General features: G+C 37.3%; 1 protein-coding gene across 7 annotated transcripts in view; it reads right to left on the reverse strand.

Moving 5' to 3' along the window:
- LOC145276991 (carbohydrate sulfotransferase 15-like) overlaps window positions 1-17,743 on the reverse strand; it is a 180,183-nt gene that overhangs the window by 9,943 nt on the left and 152,497 nt on the right. For 6 of the 7 annotated variants that reach the window (XM_080128560.1, XM_080128563.1, XM_080128562.1 and 3 more), the window contains 2 exons: window positions 14,173-14,329; window positions 10,628-10,784 (listed from right to left, as the gene is read on the reverse strand). In XM_080128560.1, coding sequence (XP_079984686.1) covers window positions 10,628-10,784; window positions 14,173-14,329 — 314 coding nt within the window. Of the gene's footprint in view, window positions 1-2,806; window positions 2,940-10,627; window positions 10,785-14,172; window positions 14,330-17,743 lie in introns of those variants that run through there. The other variant, XM_080128566.1, reaches the window with a different exon arrangement.

Raw genomic sequence — 17,743 nt, forward strand, 5'->3', positions numbered from 1 at the left:
ATGAAATCCCTATATAACAAATGAAGTACAAGAGAGATTAAAACAATTGCACTTAAAGAGACAGTTAGAATCTTAAAAAGATCTCTCAGTTGGAATATCTAAGTTAGTGGGTGAATGTTTGGTATCTGGTAAGATGCCCCATCCCCAACCTGAACAAAATGATAAGAAAAATAATAAAAAAAGTGAAACTTGAATTCCTACTAGACACTATCCTCGAATGTCTACGGACTCTCTATATAAGGTTTTTCCAGTACAACCTGGTATGAAAATACTTTTCTTATAGGTGAACTATGACAAAATATTCCAAATCAAATAATATTCGTGGTCCAAATAAGATTTCCTCGCTATGGCCAACCTACACTGGCTTTTATCAGAAATGGTGCATCTTCTCCGACTGATGTTACCTTAAATAACAGCACACAGCTGGATACTCCATCAGACTAGATAAATTCTTCTCCTGGAATCCAGTAAGACCAAGAGACCAGAAGAAAGATATACTAGAACATTTAAATGGTCAATTGGGGAGAGGAAAATTATATTCCCAACTTTTTTTTTTTTACAAACTCAGTGAACCAAGTGCTTGAGAGATACAAACAATTGCACTTAAATGGACGGTTAGAATATTAAAAAGATCTCTCGGTCTGAATGTACGAAATTGGTGAATGTCTGGCATCCATTAAGATGCCCCATCCCCAGCTAGAACAAAAGAAGAACATTGAAGAAAAGAGCATATTTAAAAAAATTAGATACAGTAGAACCCTTGGATATGGTATTAATCTATTCTGGGGTTGAGGTCGTAAGGTGAAATTGCCGTATGGCGGGGACTAAGCAAAATTTTATACAGTACATATTAAAAATTAGTAACAAAATACAGTACAGTATATAATACACATGTATATAATCAAATAACATTATAAATAACACCGTAAGGTGAGGAAAATACCGTAACCAGATGCCTGAAAAACATCGTATTCCACATCGTAACTAGAAAAAACGTATCCCTGGGTCACCATATCCCAAAGTTTTACTGTATATGAAGTAATTTTTGGGGGGCTTTTTGCTAATAAAGTAATATATTTTAAAACAAGTAAGCTGGTTGGATAAGGAGGACAATATTTTATTTAATAAAACATTATTATTCAGAAGATTAACTTGCTGATAACACTCTTCATTCTGGTGTTGCTTCTCTCCTATCTTTCTTTGATCAGTTGAAATATATAATTAATCCAGAGGTTGATTTGCGTTCAGTTGTGGATTTGAGTAAGAAATAGCTTGTTTCCTTTGATCGTGTCAAGACTTAGTTTCTTTCAATCGTATGTGTGCCATTTTTTCTTCCTGAGATTCTCATGGATGGCTCTGATCTTGAGGAGAAATCAGCTCTTGTATTACTTGGTCTTTCTTTCTCATCAAATCCTTCTTGGAGTTCATATATTAAATCCATTGCTTGTTCTGCTTCTACCGCTCCAAACACTTTCTCTCACCTGGAACTATTCTCTATCTCTACAAATCTATTATCAGACAATGTATGCAATATTGTTGTCATATTTCGATTGGTGAATCTCTATCCCATTTGAAGGTTCTTGACAAGGTGTAGAAACGTACCTGTGATTTGATTGGTCCCATCATTTCTTCTTCTTTACTATCTCTCTCTTTTGCACATGTGATGTAGCCAGTCTCAGTCTTTTCTATTAATACTATTATGCCATCTGTTTTTCAGAATTGTCTGATCTTTCTCTGCTTCTTGTATTCCAGCTCGTTTGACTCATTGGTCTACTGGTCTTCATCAATTTGCTGTTTTAATTCTTCATTGCAATACGACTTTCTCTTCTAGTAGCTTCTTTCCAAAAAACTGCAAGCTTGTAGAACTCTCTTCTTGCTGACCGTTTTCCTCTTATCTACAGGGTGAGACAATAAAATTGTCGCCCTAAAGAAAACAATACTAGAGCTTTATTTTAAAACATTTATTAAAAAAAATCAATTCAGATAACTTGATTATGTAATAGATCTGACATCTATTCAACGTAGCCGCCTTTAGCCTCAATCACTGCCTCGATATGGGTCCAGAACTAGGAGCATGCCTTTTCCACAAGCACCAGCAAGGGCTCTGCAAATACTCAGTGAATGGTGGCGATCGGACTGACTTTGGTGTTGTGGGAGGTCATGTTGGTGATGTTCTTGATGTATGACCAAACAAAGTAATCCAGTGAGTTTAGGTCGGGGGAGGAGAGGGGCCATTGAGAGAAGGATACAAAGTCGTGGCACACCTTCTGGAACCAAACCTGAGTCTCTTTGGACTAGTGAGCCAGTGCCAACTCCTGCTGTCACACCCAGGGTTTGCCAGCGGCCGCCGGATTGCACTAGAGGATCATCACACTCTTCAGCACATCCAGGTACACTTTAGCGTTGATTTTGGAGCTGACTTCAAAGATATGAGGTGGCATGACGTGGCTCTCACTTGAAACCACACTAAAGACCATAACCGTCGCCAAAAACTTTATTTTCATCACCATAGGCACACCCCTGTTATCCGGATTTGCATTTTGAAGGTGCTGGCAATAGTTCTGTTGCCATAACTTGGATTGGTAGCGAGCATGAATTGTACATCAGCGCATCTTCGATCTCACTTACTGAACATTGTGTCACTTTCAAACATAATAGAAGGCTCCTATCACTCTTGGGATTTGTACACACCTAGCCAGCTAGTAGATGGCCTGCAACAAAAAAAAAAAAAAGAAAACCGGTTTTCATCAAACGGAAATGGAATCATGTCTTCTTTTCTAGGATGACAATTTTATCGTTCCATCTTGTATAACATTGATCTTTTCAAGACTAAGATTAATAGGTATCTTCTGTCTTTCTGATGATTATCTTTCGTTCTTATTAGTTCTTTACATCAAGTGGCTTCATGCCTTGTCTGGAGCGTTTTCTATGAAAAAATCCTGTAGGACAATAAAAAATTTAAATAGATTCATTTAGAAGTAATGATAAAAAGGAATTAAGAAGATATTTCTGGAAACTATCGGATGAAATATTTAACAGAATTTCTTTTTTTTTTTTACATGGGGGTCACCACATGAAGGTCCAGGAGCCATTCGAGGATAAGGGTTAATGGGTATACATTTGTCATTGTGATTTAAGCGTAGTAAACATTAGTGGGAATTCTATAACTTGGATTACTTGTGGGACGGTTCAATAAGAACTTGTTCATGTTGGACTAGAAGACAATCAGATTGTAGTCAGCTGAAAATCAGGCAAACGGAATAGAGTTCCACAGGCGAGCAGTTCTAAGAAAGAAGCCCTGTTTATGGAATCTACGTTTAAATGTAGGCACAGATAAAGAGTGTGGGAAATTGTTGATAGTGGTTCTGGCTAGACTAGTGTTTTTCGTGAAAGTCTGGCGAGGGGGGACCATAGATTGAAGTTCAGATGAGCACCTAAAATGTGCTTTGCAATATTTCATGGGTTGAATGGAATAGAGAATTAAAGTGATTTTAAATTTCAAATATTAAGATTGATTGGGAAAATAAATTGCGACAGATTTAACGAATTTTCATTTACAATTTCTGGAGTCAGTCTATTCACAAATTATAAGCGTATAATAAGAATTATTATCAATGACAACACATGAATTTCCATAAATGTTTTTACTGCATAGTTAGTAAACTATTAAGAATTACTAAAAACGACTTAAGACTGATAGAACAAGCAACAATAAGGGAGATAACAAACGTAATGGTTGGGTTAGTTGTTTTTCTTTACCACACCAACCGTTTTTATGGGGAAGGTTTAATGCTAAATTCAGTCACCACCCCTTATTTTTTTAAATAACAGTTGTTAGTCTTCATGTTCTAAATATCAATAAATCAAATTTATTTCGCAAAGCATAAATAAATAAAGAAAGTGCAAAAAGCTACGTAAAAAAACAAAAAAAAAACAAAAACAAAATATATTTATATTTATTTTTGAACCTAATTTTCATGTACAAAATTAAAAGATTATGACGTTTAAAAATATGTTGATTTAAAAAAAAATCTATATATCTATAAAAGTGATAATATTATGTGTGTGTGAGGACACTTCTCAACCTAACGACTCAACAAACTTTTGATCTACTTAAAATTTGGCATCTAGGGTATTCAGACATGTGGGACATTTTTTAATCGGTTTTCATCCAGAAAAAAGAGCTGCTAAGGGGTCAAAATGGAAAAATTAGTCGCAAAACATTACAGCTTTCTTATGTTAAGATTTCAAGTAGATTTTAAGTTTAAAAACACTTTGTAAAGATCCTGGCAAGCTGGTCTTATGGTTATCGTACTTTGCTCGCTATGTTTAGGTTTTGGCTTCGATCTCAGCTCGAATATTTTGTTTTTTTACTGACAAGAAGTATATGAATTTAGATATGATATTTATGCATATGTTACGATTAGGCTATTTATCTTCAACTAATTATAGGGAAGTGGCTAATTGGTTAAAATCTGGTTGTACCAAGTTCGAATTCAGTTCGTTTCACAGAAACGCTGTAGTACACACCCTTGAATGTGCTGCCGTCATTCCTAATAGGAACCACTACATCAATTGTTTTAAATGCAATAAATGCTTTAGTATGCCTATCAATGTATTCGCCTGCGCATGCGTGTCGATATATGTACTAGGTTTTGCATCTTTTGTTTTCGTTTTATAGCAAGTTTTTAAATACTAATGAGTTACTACTTACTAAGGCCAAAAACCACTCGGGGGTAAATGTTCATAAGATAGTCAGTACGATGATACTATGAGAGAAATTGGAAATGATGAGTGGAATGGGCAAGTGATTGACATTGAGAAGATCATGTTGTAGTCAGCATAGAAGCAGTCTCATGGTATTGTGTTCCACACATAGGAAGTTCTTGTATAGGAACTCTCTTGTCCATGAAAGTTCCATTTGGTTTCAGTTATTTAATACGAAAACTCAATTCTGGTGTTCGTGCAAGATATGGACCGTACTATTGCCGGAATTTTCTGGACAGTTTACATAAAATGCCAAAGGTTACCGAAACGAGTAAATAAAATCGTAGCAGTCAACTTCATTTAAGAAAACATTTATTTGGTTTATTATTGAAAACTAAATATTTATCTTGATTTAAGCAAAAACAAAACAAAATAAATAAATAAATAAAATAAAATTCTCCATTTTTTTGTTTGTTATCAGTTCTTTGTTATCCAAAAAAATAAATATTTATTAATGAAACTTACCTTAGAATGAGTGATTTTTTTTTCTTCTTGGTTTGAATTTTAATTTTCTTAAAGTTTCATGAAAATTGTCTAATTATTAATAATTAGTAATTGTAGTTTCTTCAGAATAGCAATTTCAATTAATTTTTCATCAAATTGTATTCGTAATTACAGAAATATAATATGTTTCATTGGAAAAAAATTGGCCAACGTTTGGACGAAAAAAAAATCATGAAACTTTTATTCGGCATCTTCTGGTGTTTTACGTAAACTGCCTGGAATATTCCGACGATAGCATGGTCCTTATTCTGCATAAATACCTCAATTCCTATTGTAAAGATTAAGGATATACGATCAACCGAACACAACCATTGTTGGCGGGTAAATATTACTAACTCATACTTTTTTTTAACTGTTCATAAATGACTATTCTAGATCTGGCTTAACCGATTCCTTGGTTAAGTTAAATTCGCACATCTTTGTATATACTAGAACTATAGTATATATTATTTACATCATTTGGAATATTATTCTCACAACGTTTCGGTTGATGTAACTTTATATCTTCTTCAAATGCATCTTGTTGAAATTTTGAATCTTTGTGATGAACTTGTAAAAAAAAATTATTTTTAGAACCAAACTCTTTATTAAAAATAGAGGAGTAGATTCTCATCCTTCTGTAGTTGTGATGGAAGTCTTAAATAATTCTTACTTATACTATAGTCTTAAATAATTCTTACTTATACTATAGGCATTGCCAGTACTGACCATTGAATATTAAACCCAAGGGGGACTGCAAACTAAAACTGATTATACTTAGCGCCATATATGCATAGATAAGTATAGTTTCTTTGTAGTACTTACCAACAAAACAAACGCCCACGTGTTTGTGCCTTGTGTAGGCATGCGCGACAACAAAACTTGGGTTCTTATAAGCGGAAGTCTCGAGGTTGTCAGGAATCTCCGGGCGCATGCGCAAAAGGAGGGATTGAGAGACTGGTATAAAAAGCAGGTCGAGTGAGAAGGTTGTGGTTGTTGTCATTGAACGTTACAGTGACGTGTGCATTAGCAGTTGATTAAGAAGTTGTTTTTTTTTGTGTCAAGTCGCACACCTCGGTGAAGGTGAAGGTCATATAAGTTGTGCACCTTGGTGAAGGTGAAGGTCATAAGCTATTTCGGCGATTTCGTTTTGTCTCTTTTCCTGGACAACTATAGATGGGGCAAAGTTTGATTTAAAACTGATACCCGAATTCGACGGATCCACTTCTGTTGTTGACTGGGTCAAAAGAGTTGAGCTGACCTGCAACCTCTGTGAAGTAAAGGGGGTGCTTACCGTGATTCCCCTGAGATTGGCTGGAGGCGCCCTTAGTGTGTATCAGCAACTTAGTGCCGTGGAGAAGGCTGATGTTACCTCTATAAAAAATGCTTTATACACGGCATTTGCCATGGATCCCTGCACGGCCTACAAAACATTTGCCTCTAGGAAGCTCATGCCAGGAGAAACCGTGAACGTCTTCTTCGCGGAGCTGAAGAAACTTGCAGTTCTATTTGGCAATGGAGTGTCAGAGCAGACACTAGCATATGCGTTTGTGGCCGGCCTTCCCACCCATGTTAAGCAACTGTTGAGGGCTTCCACCAGCGTATCTGTAACGCCCATGGAACATTTGTTGGAACGCGCTCGAGCCATTATCAGAGATGAGGAGGACCTGAGGGAACCGGTTGTAATGATGATGCAGGCAGCCAAGACTAATGCTGAAAAGAGTCCCAGTTTGAGACCCACGACCAATGGGAGATGTTTCTGCTGTGGCCAGCGACCCATTTCGCAAGAAGTTGTACTAACAAGGGGCAGGGGCACTCGCGCTGTTTCCAATGTTGTAGTTATGGACACTTATCCCAAAATTGTGCGGGAAATGCATCAGGAGGCAGGACGTCAGCGCCGCCCTGTTCCCCGGACAAGATTTAATTGAGGCGCAATCGACAATGAATGTGTACGTGGACCAAGTGCCTTGTTCAGCTCTTCTCGACTCCGGGTGCTCACACACCATCATGAGTGCCAAGTTGTATCGAAACTGGACAAAGCAGAACATCAAAGTAACCTAAATAGGTGACAATATGCAAGCTTGCTGTGGAGCTGGAACTGTCAAAGTCCACACAGACTCTGGTGTGGCTGCAGACATTAATGTGCTGGTGATGCAAGGGGATTTGCTGGGATTCGATGTACTATTGGGATGATACAATTAAGGTACTGGGGGGAGTTGTTATCGGAAGAGATGGGACTGTGCGGTTTTTGGAAACCCCAGTGTGTGCTGCAGTTCACATTGATCGGCCTGATTTTAAGGTGGACTACGACCATCACCAAAAAGCATGGACTGCATCGTGGAAGTGGAAAGAAGGAAGGGCACCAACCGAACTCAAGAATAGCATTACAGAGTACTCGATACCCGACAAGGCCCGTAATGAATACGAGAAGGAGCTTGAGGCATGGATCCAGGATGGATGGCTGATCCCCTACCCCAACAAGCTGGGACCACCCAAGGGTCTGATTCTCTTAATGGCGGTAGTCCAGCATAACAAATCAAAAGCCTGGACTATCGTGAACTCAATAGATACATTGAGACGTACACTGCCGATGTTGACGTGTGCGCCAGCAATCTGAGAGAATGGCGCCAGAAGAGCTCCAATGTGTCTATAATAGACTTGCGGAAGGCTTATTTGCAGGTGCGAGTGGATGAGACATTGTGGCCGTTCCAGGCAGTGTGGTTCCAGGGTCAGCGATACTGCCTTACTCGACTTGGCTTTGGGTTGAATGTGGCACCGCAAATCATGAAGACCATTGTAAATGCAGTATTGTCCCAGGAAAAGACCACTGAGGACGCAACATCGGCCTATATTGACGATGTGTACGTCAATGAAGATATACAATCTGCGTCGCACATCAGAGAAAAGTTAGCTCAATTCGGATTGGAGTGCAAGGATCCCGAACGTCTGAGGGATGGAGCACGGGTATTAGGATTGGACGTCTGCGGAAAAGACAGTACCTTATGATGGAGGCATGGCAGTGAGATTCCAAAAATCCCTGATGTTATTACGCAGACTATTTTTTCCTTGTGTGGGAAACTTATTGGTCACTTACCAGCGTGGGGCTGGCTCTGAGCAGCTGTGGGCGTCATCAAACGCAGGGCAAGTTTACTAACTACAGGTTGGGATGATGTATCTGATGATGCTCTTCTAACTCTGATGATGACGGAAACTCTAGAGAGAGTTGACAAGGAGGATCCTGCCCGTGGAGAATGGTGTGTCAATGGGGACACTGTGAATGTGTGGGTTGACGCTAGTTCTTTGGCATTGAGAGTGTTATTGGAGCAACGTGGAAACGTAATTGAAGACGCGTGCTGGCTGCGACCCGTGAACGATGCTCAACACATCAACCTGGCGGAACTGGATGCTGTTGTGAAGGGTTTAAATCTGGCACTGCAATGGTAGTCACAGAAGTTGCACTTGTACACGGATTCTCTCTGCATCTACCACTGGATGTCCGACACTCTTTCGGGATGAACAAGAGTCCGCACGAAGGCAGACAGTGAGATGTTAATCCGGCGGAGGCTAAACACCCTGAAGAGTTTGGTATTGGAGTATGACCTGTCGGTGAGTGTAACGCTCATGGCCTCACACTGTAATCGTGCAGACCAACTAACCTGTGTGCCTCGCAAATGGTATGAAGCTGTGAAGACAGGTGTGGAGTTCGCTGCTCGATCTTGCGCAGTTGGCGCTATTAGCTCATGCCAAATACAAAGAATTCATGTGCAGAGTGGACATCCAGGTATCAAAAGAACTCTGTATTTTGCGAGGCGTGTGAACCTGGCAGTGACAAGAGCAGATGTCAGGCAGATCATCAAGCATTGTGAGGCATGCCAGTCTATCGATCCTGCACCTGAGCAACGGCAGAAGGGGCTATTGGAGGTTGAGCATGTGTGGCAACGAGTAGCGATGGATATTACCCATTACAGTGGTAAGCCCTTTCTAACCCTTATCGACTGTGGACCCACTCGTATTGTGGTGTGGCGGCAAATGATCAGGCAGGACTCAGCGAATGTTGTCCGCCAACTGTCATCTATCTTTTCTGAGCGAGGTGCACTGGAAGAGATATTGATGGACAACGATGCTACTTTTTGTAGCCATCAAGTTCGGCAGTTGTTGAATGAGTGGGGTGTCCGACTATGACTGCGATGTGCTCATGTGCCATCAGGGAATGGCATTGCTGAGAGGAGCCATCGCAGCATCAAGAGAATTGCTGCCAGAAAGCAATGCACCATTACAGAGGCCATGTATTGGTATAACATCACACCAAAGGATGGGAAGACACTAACAACAGCACCGGCCAATGCCATACACAAATACCGTGTTAGGATAAAGGGCATTGACACTGTCCAGCCAATCGACGAGGAGAGTCATGACAAATACAAGGTAGGGGATCCAGTTTGGGTAAGACCCCCTGGAAACCGGTGCACCACCAAGTTCAAGCGAGGACGAATATCTGGAGTGGTCAGCCAGCAGTCGGTCCTTGTTGATGGAACCCCACACCATGTGCGCGATCTTTGCCCAGCTAGTGAAGTACATCCCACAACTACAGAGAGCGATGAATCATCAGATGATGAGCTGCTGATAAGTGAGGTCACCGAGCAAGAGAGTGGTAGTTGTAGTTCGTCTGATCAGGTAGGATCAGAACCAGAACCAGAACCACACCCAGAACCAGAACCAGAACCTGAATCAGAGATTGTGAATACCACTCTTCGCAGAAGCCAGCGAACTAAGAGTCCACCCCCGGAGTGCACAAACTCTTTATTAAAAATAGAGGAGTAGATTCTCATCCTTCTGTAGTTGTGATGGAAGTCTTAAATAATTCTTACTTATACTATAGTCTTAAATAATTCTTACTTATACTATAGGCATTGCCAGTACTGACCATTGAATATTAAACCCAAGGGGGACTGCAAACTAAAACTGATTATACTTAGCGCCATATATGCATAGATAAGTATAGTTTCTTTGTAGTACTTACCAACAAAACAAACACCCACGTGTTTGTGCCTTGTGTAGGCATGTGCGACAAAAAAACTTGGGTTTTTATAAGCGGAAGTCTTGAGGTTGTCAGGAATCTCCGGGCGCATGCGCAAGAGGAGGAATTGAGAGAGTGGTATAAAAGGCAGGTTGAGTGAGAAGGTTGTGGTTGTTGTCATTGGACGTTACAGTGACGCGTGCGTTAGCAGTTGATTAAGAAGTTGTTTTTTTTTGTGTCAAGTCGCACACCTCGGTGAAGGTGAAGGTCATATAAGTCGTGCACCTCGGTGAAGGTGTAGGTCCTATTCTTCATATCTCACGATCTATTAATAGTTATGATTACACGGCAAGAACTTACCTGAGTTTGCATGTGCAATGTTTTGTTGAATAAACACAATCGTGTGCCGTAGATTTTTTCACAGTCACTCAATTTTTTCATGGCTAACAAAACACCTGCATGGAATTTTTCCGGGGTAGGGTTATTTCGAATCAGGAACAGATAATCCGAATACAATCTATACGAAAATATAAAATAAATACAGTCTATATGAAAACAAAAACAAATACAATCTATATGAAAATACGATACAAACACAATCTATGTGAAAACATAAAACAAATATAATATATAATAAACAAAAACAAGTACAATATACATTAAAAATAAAACAAATACAATCTATATGAAAATACGATATAAATACAATTTATATAAAAGCAAAATACAAATTCAATCTATAAGAAAACAAAAAAACAAATAAAAGCAATTTTTGAGAACTTCTGACAATACATAATAAATAGTTTTACGGATCAAATTTTGGTAAAAGATAAATTCAAACAAAATCTTTCTCTATTATTTATCTTAAACAATTTTGTTTTTGATTTCATTTATAGAATTAACAAATATATGCCGCCTTTTGGTACCTTAACGGATGACCATATAATACACTACCTCCAAAGGAGATGGTAATGTTTGGGAGGATGGTCTCATGATAACAAAAAAAGTTACTAAACTACCCCAAAAGAAGGAAGTAATACCTGGGAGGATGGATAACAGATACTATACTACCCCATCACTACAATATATCAGATTATTTTACAATAGTATAATAGTCTTACATAGGCTCAAGATAGGCAGTTACTAAATCTAGGAGCACTTTATCCTGTCTTGACAAAGTTTAACAGAAGCCTAGTAAGCGATGCCCTTTTCTCTTCCAATCAACCTCTTTTCCACAGAAGAGACATTGCGAGTCTATCTGGTTTATCGTTATTTTTATATGTTTATGGCAAATGCTCGTCTAAGCTTTAATCTCTGCCCACTTGCTAAACTTTTACAAAATACACTCGTCTAGCTACAACCAGTATCAATAATTTCCCAACTCTCTATCTGTGCTCAAATCTAAACGCAAATTCCATGAATAAAACTTTTCTTTATAGAATTACTCGCCTGTGGAACTCTGTTTCGCTGGCCTGCTTTCCAGTTGACTATATTATGGTCTTCTTCAAGTCCAATGTAATGTTGAGCCGTCTTCTTAAATAAGCAAATTATGCCCAATTTCCACCACTAACAATTACTATGCTGTTGTCCTGGTAACCTATGTACACTCATTAACCCTTATCCTCGAGTTGCCTTCAGACCTTGATAAGTGATGACTCCTTTATGAAAAAAATCTCTGTTATTAATAAATGTTCTTAAGGGAGTGGGAGTGGTTCAGTGATTACAAACTTTATTAGCATTGACTAGTTTAAATGTATGCCTAGTGTTTCCTAGAGTTCTAAATAAGAAAATATATGCTACTTTACACACCTTCAGTCACGCAACGGTTTGAACAATTCCCCTCTCATTCAGTTTGAAACTTTGGTAACTAATTTAATAAAATAGAAAAAAAACCCCCAAAAACACAGAGTGAAAAAGTAACAGACGCCTACTGTTTGCCCTAGTTTCAGTATTCTTTTTCGAACATATACCAGTAAGAAAGAAAGAACGCAATATTTTTCCACTGCCGACATACCTATTTTTGGTTCCTGGTGATTGTGATTTCTAGTAAAATATTTTTCATGCATATAAGTAACAATTCTCTCAATGAATTTTGTATAAACATAAATATAACATAAATTATTTTATTAAAGCTATTATATATTTACATATGAGGGTTTAAGTAATTGAAGGAGGTTTATTTGACCGATAGAAAACATAGCAGATTGCTTACGAGAAAAACCATCATTTTAACTTTAGTGATCTAATTCATATATTAGTGTATTGTGTGTGTATATATATATATATATATATATATATATATATGCACACTTATATAAATTTAGACATGCCCCACCCCAAATTGCATATATTCTCTCTCGAAAAAACACTGATCCTCATGTCATGAACGAATTTTATACTTATTTTCTTCACCCTTGAAAAAAGCCCACGAAACATTGGGTTAAACGTCAACCATTTTTGTCTTTCTTTTCGATTTTTAATTCATACTAGACTACCCGTGACCCGTTGGGTCAGTATGTTATATTAGCTATGGAATTCATGTATGAGCGTGACACTTGTGACGTAAAGAAAATAGTTTTTTCTTGACATAACAGAAACATTTCTATGAAAGTATATTAAAATGAAAAATCACGGACGAATCACTCAAACATGGAAAAAAAATCCTCCCTATTCGTGTAAAGTTACCTATTTTTCCAAATAATTGCTAAAAAATCGAAAATTAAACACGATTTTTCTACAAATCGAACGCCGACCAAAGTCATTCAGCAGCAAAAACGCACATGAATCTACCGATGAGAAATATAAGAATGAAAAACCCATATTGGAATCCTTCAACTAAGTTATAGAAACTTAAAATCTAAAAAAAAAAAATAATTAATAAAACCTGAAGCAAAAAAATAAAACCTAAATAAATAAAATAAAATAAAACTAATATTGAAACAGATTAGTAAATGTGTCAACAAATTCACCGTTCTCACACAATTATTTTGTATCTAGAAATATAAACAAAAAATAAAAAAAGAAGGAAGGATGGAAGGAAAAGGGACGGATAGAGACTAGTAGTAGTAGTAGTCTTGGTTTTATTATAATTGTTCTTATGTTTGTCAACGGGTTAAAGTTGTTTAGTTGTAAGAAAATAGCGACAGTATAGTTGTAATAAAGAATAGTTGCAAAACACCCCCACTCTTCCCATGTTAAATAATAATTTCGAAATAATAACATTAATATTTCAGTGCGCAGGTCAAAATCTGCAAAAGAAGCGATTTGTGTTTATTTGTTTATGTTGTTATGGGTTAATGTTTATGCGAGCATGCGCAACCGTATGTCGTATACCGGAAAGTGGGTTACATCACTCGTTACAAGGTCATATGAGTTTTATAATTATATATATATATTAGTGTTGGGACGATTAACCGGAATCGGAATCGGAAATTGGAAAAATTGGAACTTTTGAAGGTATCGGAATCAGAAATATATTTGCCGATTTTCTGATGCCGAAATCGATTCTTTTAATATTTTTTTTTATTTGATTTTGGTGAAAGCACTATCTTCCACTGCTAGTAATAATGATAAGATAATAAATATTTAATGATTTACACTACCAGTAATAGTAAAATCATCATCATAAATGTTTTCTTTTATGTTTGAGAAAATATCTGCACATTTAACATATGTTTTTATGGTAATCGGGAAAAATTACCAGTCTATAGCTAAATATTAAGAGATTTAGAAAGAATCGGAATCGGAATCGGTAATTGTATCGAAATCGAGAATCAGAAAAAATATTGAAATCGTTCCATCACTAATATATATATATATATATATATATATATATATATATGTGTGTGTGTGTGTGTGAAAGCAAATCAAGACAATAAATAGAAGCATAGAAAAGCAGCACTCACCTCTCAACTGGATTCCTCAATATGATAATGAATTTGACGTTTGGTGTCAAATGCTTTATGCAATGTGGCGTAAGAAAACGTGGGAATTTTAGGCCTTTGTTTTGTGGAATCAATGGCCAACCTGTAAAGTCCCAGAAATATGTTGGGCTTCCATCACCTGTGTTTGAAATAATAAGAATGAGAAGAACAGAAAAGAACATCACATAAGTGAGCCGTGAGACTTCTTCCCTCCACCTGACAACATGAGGATAGGCAACTCCGAATTGTATGAAGTGTTCCAAATTATGCTATTATAACGTTACACACGTTTACACCCGTTTACACACGTGTTAACATATAGACACTCGGGACCCAACACGTTGTAGGCTTAGTCGCAAAGAAGACCAAGGCAAGGAATTACTCGACTTACTTTTTCCTGTTGAAACAACGACATTTATTTCCGAGTACTTTCCCGAATAAAACGTGATCCCCTGTCTGCACACACGTTCTTCTTTTTATATCTTTTTCTTTTCTTCTTCGCCGTTACGTCATTTTGCATACAACTCGGCATTTACATACAGCCGCCTTACACGTGTCCGCGCTCTGTTACACTCTGAAAACTAAAAAAATTTGTTATATGGCTTGGTGAAAATCTTCGCATGGTTGTTACTGTTATCAAATATTATCGGATCTATACATTAAATTTGGAAAAATTGGAAGTCGAAATTTTGTAAAAGCGTTGACCATGACCCAACTTTGCAAACTCAAGGTTATATAAGATGCACGGGGTTTCATTGGTTACAATATGGGCCAAATATCGAGTGTCTATAATGAATAGGAAGAAAGTTATCGCCCAAAGTGCGACTTTCACCTTTATCTTGATCTTGATATCCCAGAATTTAATTAATTCTAAATTAGACCATGAACTAAGTATTTATGAAGGTGTGTAACGATTGGTTGAGCGATGTGCATGCAAGGCTAAACAAACAAACATATTTACAAACAAACATATTTACAAACAAACATATTTACAAACCAACAAACTCGACCAAAAACATAACCTTCTTGACGGATGTAATAATAAAATATTTTTAATAACATGGATAGATCTCGTTTCAAACAGACGAGTCGGTCGTTTTGAAAGAAAAACAAGATGCAACACTAAAAATATTTTACATAAAATAAATATATCTCGATTCAAACAGTCACAATTTTGAAAAAAAAAAACAAAACAAAAAAAACAAAAAAAAAAACAAAAAACAAAACAAAAAATAACCCTGTAATAATAAGGCCATTCAAATTATAATAAAAATAATAGTAATATTGAATATGATAATAGTAGTAGTAATAACGTCCAAGGATGGAGTACTGTTGCCACATATGGGCAGGAGCTGCTAGAAAAGACTTGTCCTGCCTTGATAGAGTTCAAAATAGACTTTGGGGCTTGGTGGGAGATGTCCTTTTCTCTTCGCTGCAACCTCTGTCTCACAGAAGAGATGTTGCGAGTTTGTCTCTGCTTTATCGTTATTTTCATGGAAAGTGTTCGACTGAGCTTCAATCTATGGTCCCCCCCTCGCCAAACTTTCACAAGAAACACTAGACTAGCTGAAAACATTATCAATAATTTTCCCCACTCTTTATCTGTACCTAAACTTAAACATAGATTCCATGATCAAAATTTCTTCCTTAGAACTGCACACCTGTGGAATTGTCTTCCGTTTTCCTGCTTTCCAGCTTTCTATAATATGGTTGTCTTCAAGTCCAACGTGAACAAGTTTCTGATGAGCCGTTCCACTTAGGTTAACAAATTTACCGAACTTCCATTACTATCGATTACTATATTGTCCTTTTGACTACTCTACACTCTTTAACCCTTATCCTTGAGTGGCCTATCGGCCTTGATAAGTGGTGACGTCTATGTAAAAAAAAAAAAAAAAAAATGAATGTAGCAATGATAATAAACATAATACAAATAACAATAATATCTGTACATGAGACAAATGTTATAAGTGTAGAAAGGGCTACCGTAATCCGTAATGAAGACAAACGTCTCTAAGGATAGCAAATACCTGATGTAACCACATATGTATGTAAATAGCTAGGTTGACATCTGGCGAGGTTTAACAGCGTCCCATGGCCAGAACTTGGTCTAAAGTTTTGGTTAACAACTCTCCTAGAGATTGTATCTCAATAAAATAATAATCATTTCAGGAAATGAAAGCATTACCCAAATCATTCCTTATATTATTCCAATATGAATGTTCAAAATTATCAAATCGAAAACGATGTAAATAGGGCCGGAACGTTAAGTAACAATCCCCACCCCGGCAGCAGAAAGAGCGAGACTTCCCAGGTCGTCATTCAGCGAAACCCACGAAACATTAATAGTAAAACTAGAATTAATCGGAGTAAGGCCTTAAATGGAACTGTGATGAAATTTTATTGAAGAGATGATATAGTCAATGACTGCAACGAAGCTGGAATGATCTAGGCTTGTTTGAATTAAACGAGCAAAACCTATTAGTACAATCCCGCGTGATAAGAAGAAAATGAATGATTATCTTCTATTGACATTAAAGAACTAAAAAGAGAAATTGTTCAAAGACTTAGGTGAGATGTGGACATCAATCAACTTGGTATAGTTAAAGAAGGGCATAGTGTAGATGGAACAATTAACTCTGAAAACGAAATAGGCTGCTTCAACAGAAGCAGGGAAGTGATGGTGGCTAATTGGTTAACGACACGTCTGACAACCTGAGAGTGCCAAGTTCGAATCCAATTCGTTGCACAGAAACACTTTCACTTAGAGATGTTGGCAACCTTCCCAAGCTGCCTCTCATAAGTACCCGATGACTTTTCTAGAAAGAATTCTAACTAGAAAAATATCAGGGAAACGAATGCCGACAATAATCATCTGATTCATACGAAATGAATGAATAATGCCCAACAACAACAATCCATTCCTCAGTGTTTATTGATGCCAATCATCGATCTCGTGGAATACTCCTAGTTGTCCCTATTTTTTATTTTCCCTACGAGGGCAATATGACAGACATGGTCGTTTTTTTTTACATGGGGGATATCTACCTCCCACACACACACGCACACACTAAGGGGCACTCTGGGTGGGACAAAAATAAAAATTGATCCAGTCAAGAAAAACAGAAGCAATCATACATCATTTGATAAACATGAGATGAGAGACGATCGTTAAATGAAAGCTAGGAGTAAACAGTTTAGTAGAGCCTCTGGACCCGTGATCTTTTAATAGGAAAAAACTGAAAACTGTGACCAGCAAAATGAATTAAGTCTTGCCATTTTTAATGGTAAATAATATCCATCAGTGCGAGAAGGTTATTTAAGCTACTGCCAATACTGTGTCAAAGAATAGAAAACGGAAAAAGAAGTAAAGAAAGAGCCTCAATGAAAATGTTTAGAAAACAACTTGGAAAAGATTAAAGTAAGATACAGTTTCCCGGAAATTGCAAACGTAAAAATCGAATTGCTTGTGATTGGACTCCTTCAATTTGATGCCTTCCTTCCGAAAAAAACAAACAAACTAATTGCTTTTTTTTTGGCCAATTAAGATGAA

This window comes from Euprymna scolopes, chromosome 5 (genome assembly GCF_053919585.1).
Source record: "Euprymna scolopes isolate OS-2025 chromosome 5, ASM5391958v1, whole genome shotgun sequence".
NCBI lineage: Eukaryota > Metazoa > Mollusca > Cephalopoda > Sepiida > Sepiolidae > Euprymna > Euprymna scolopes.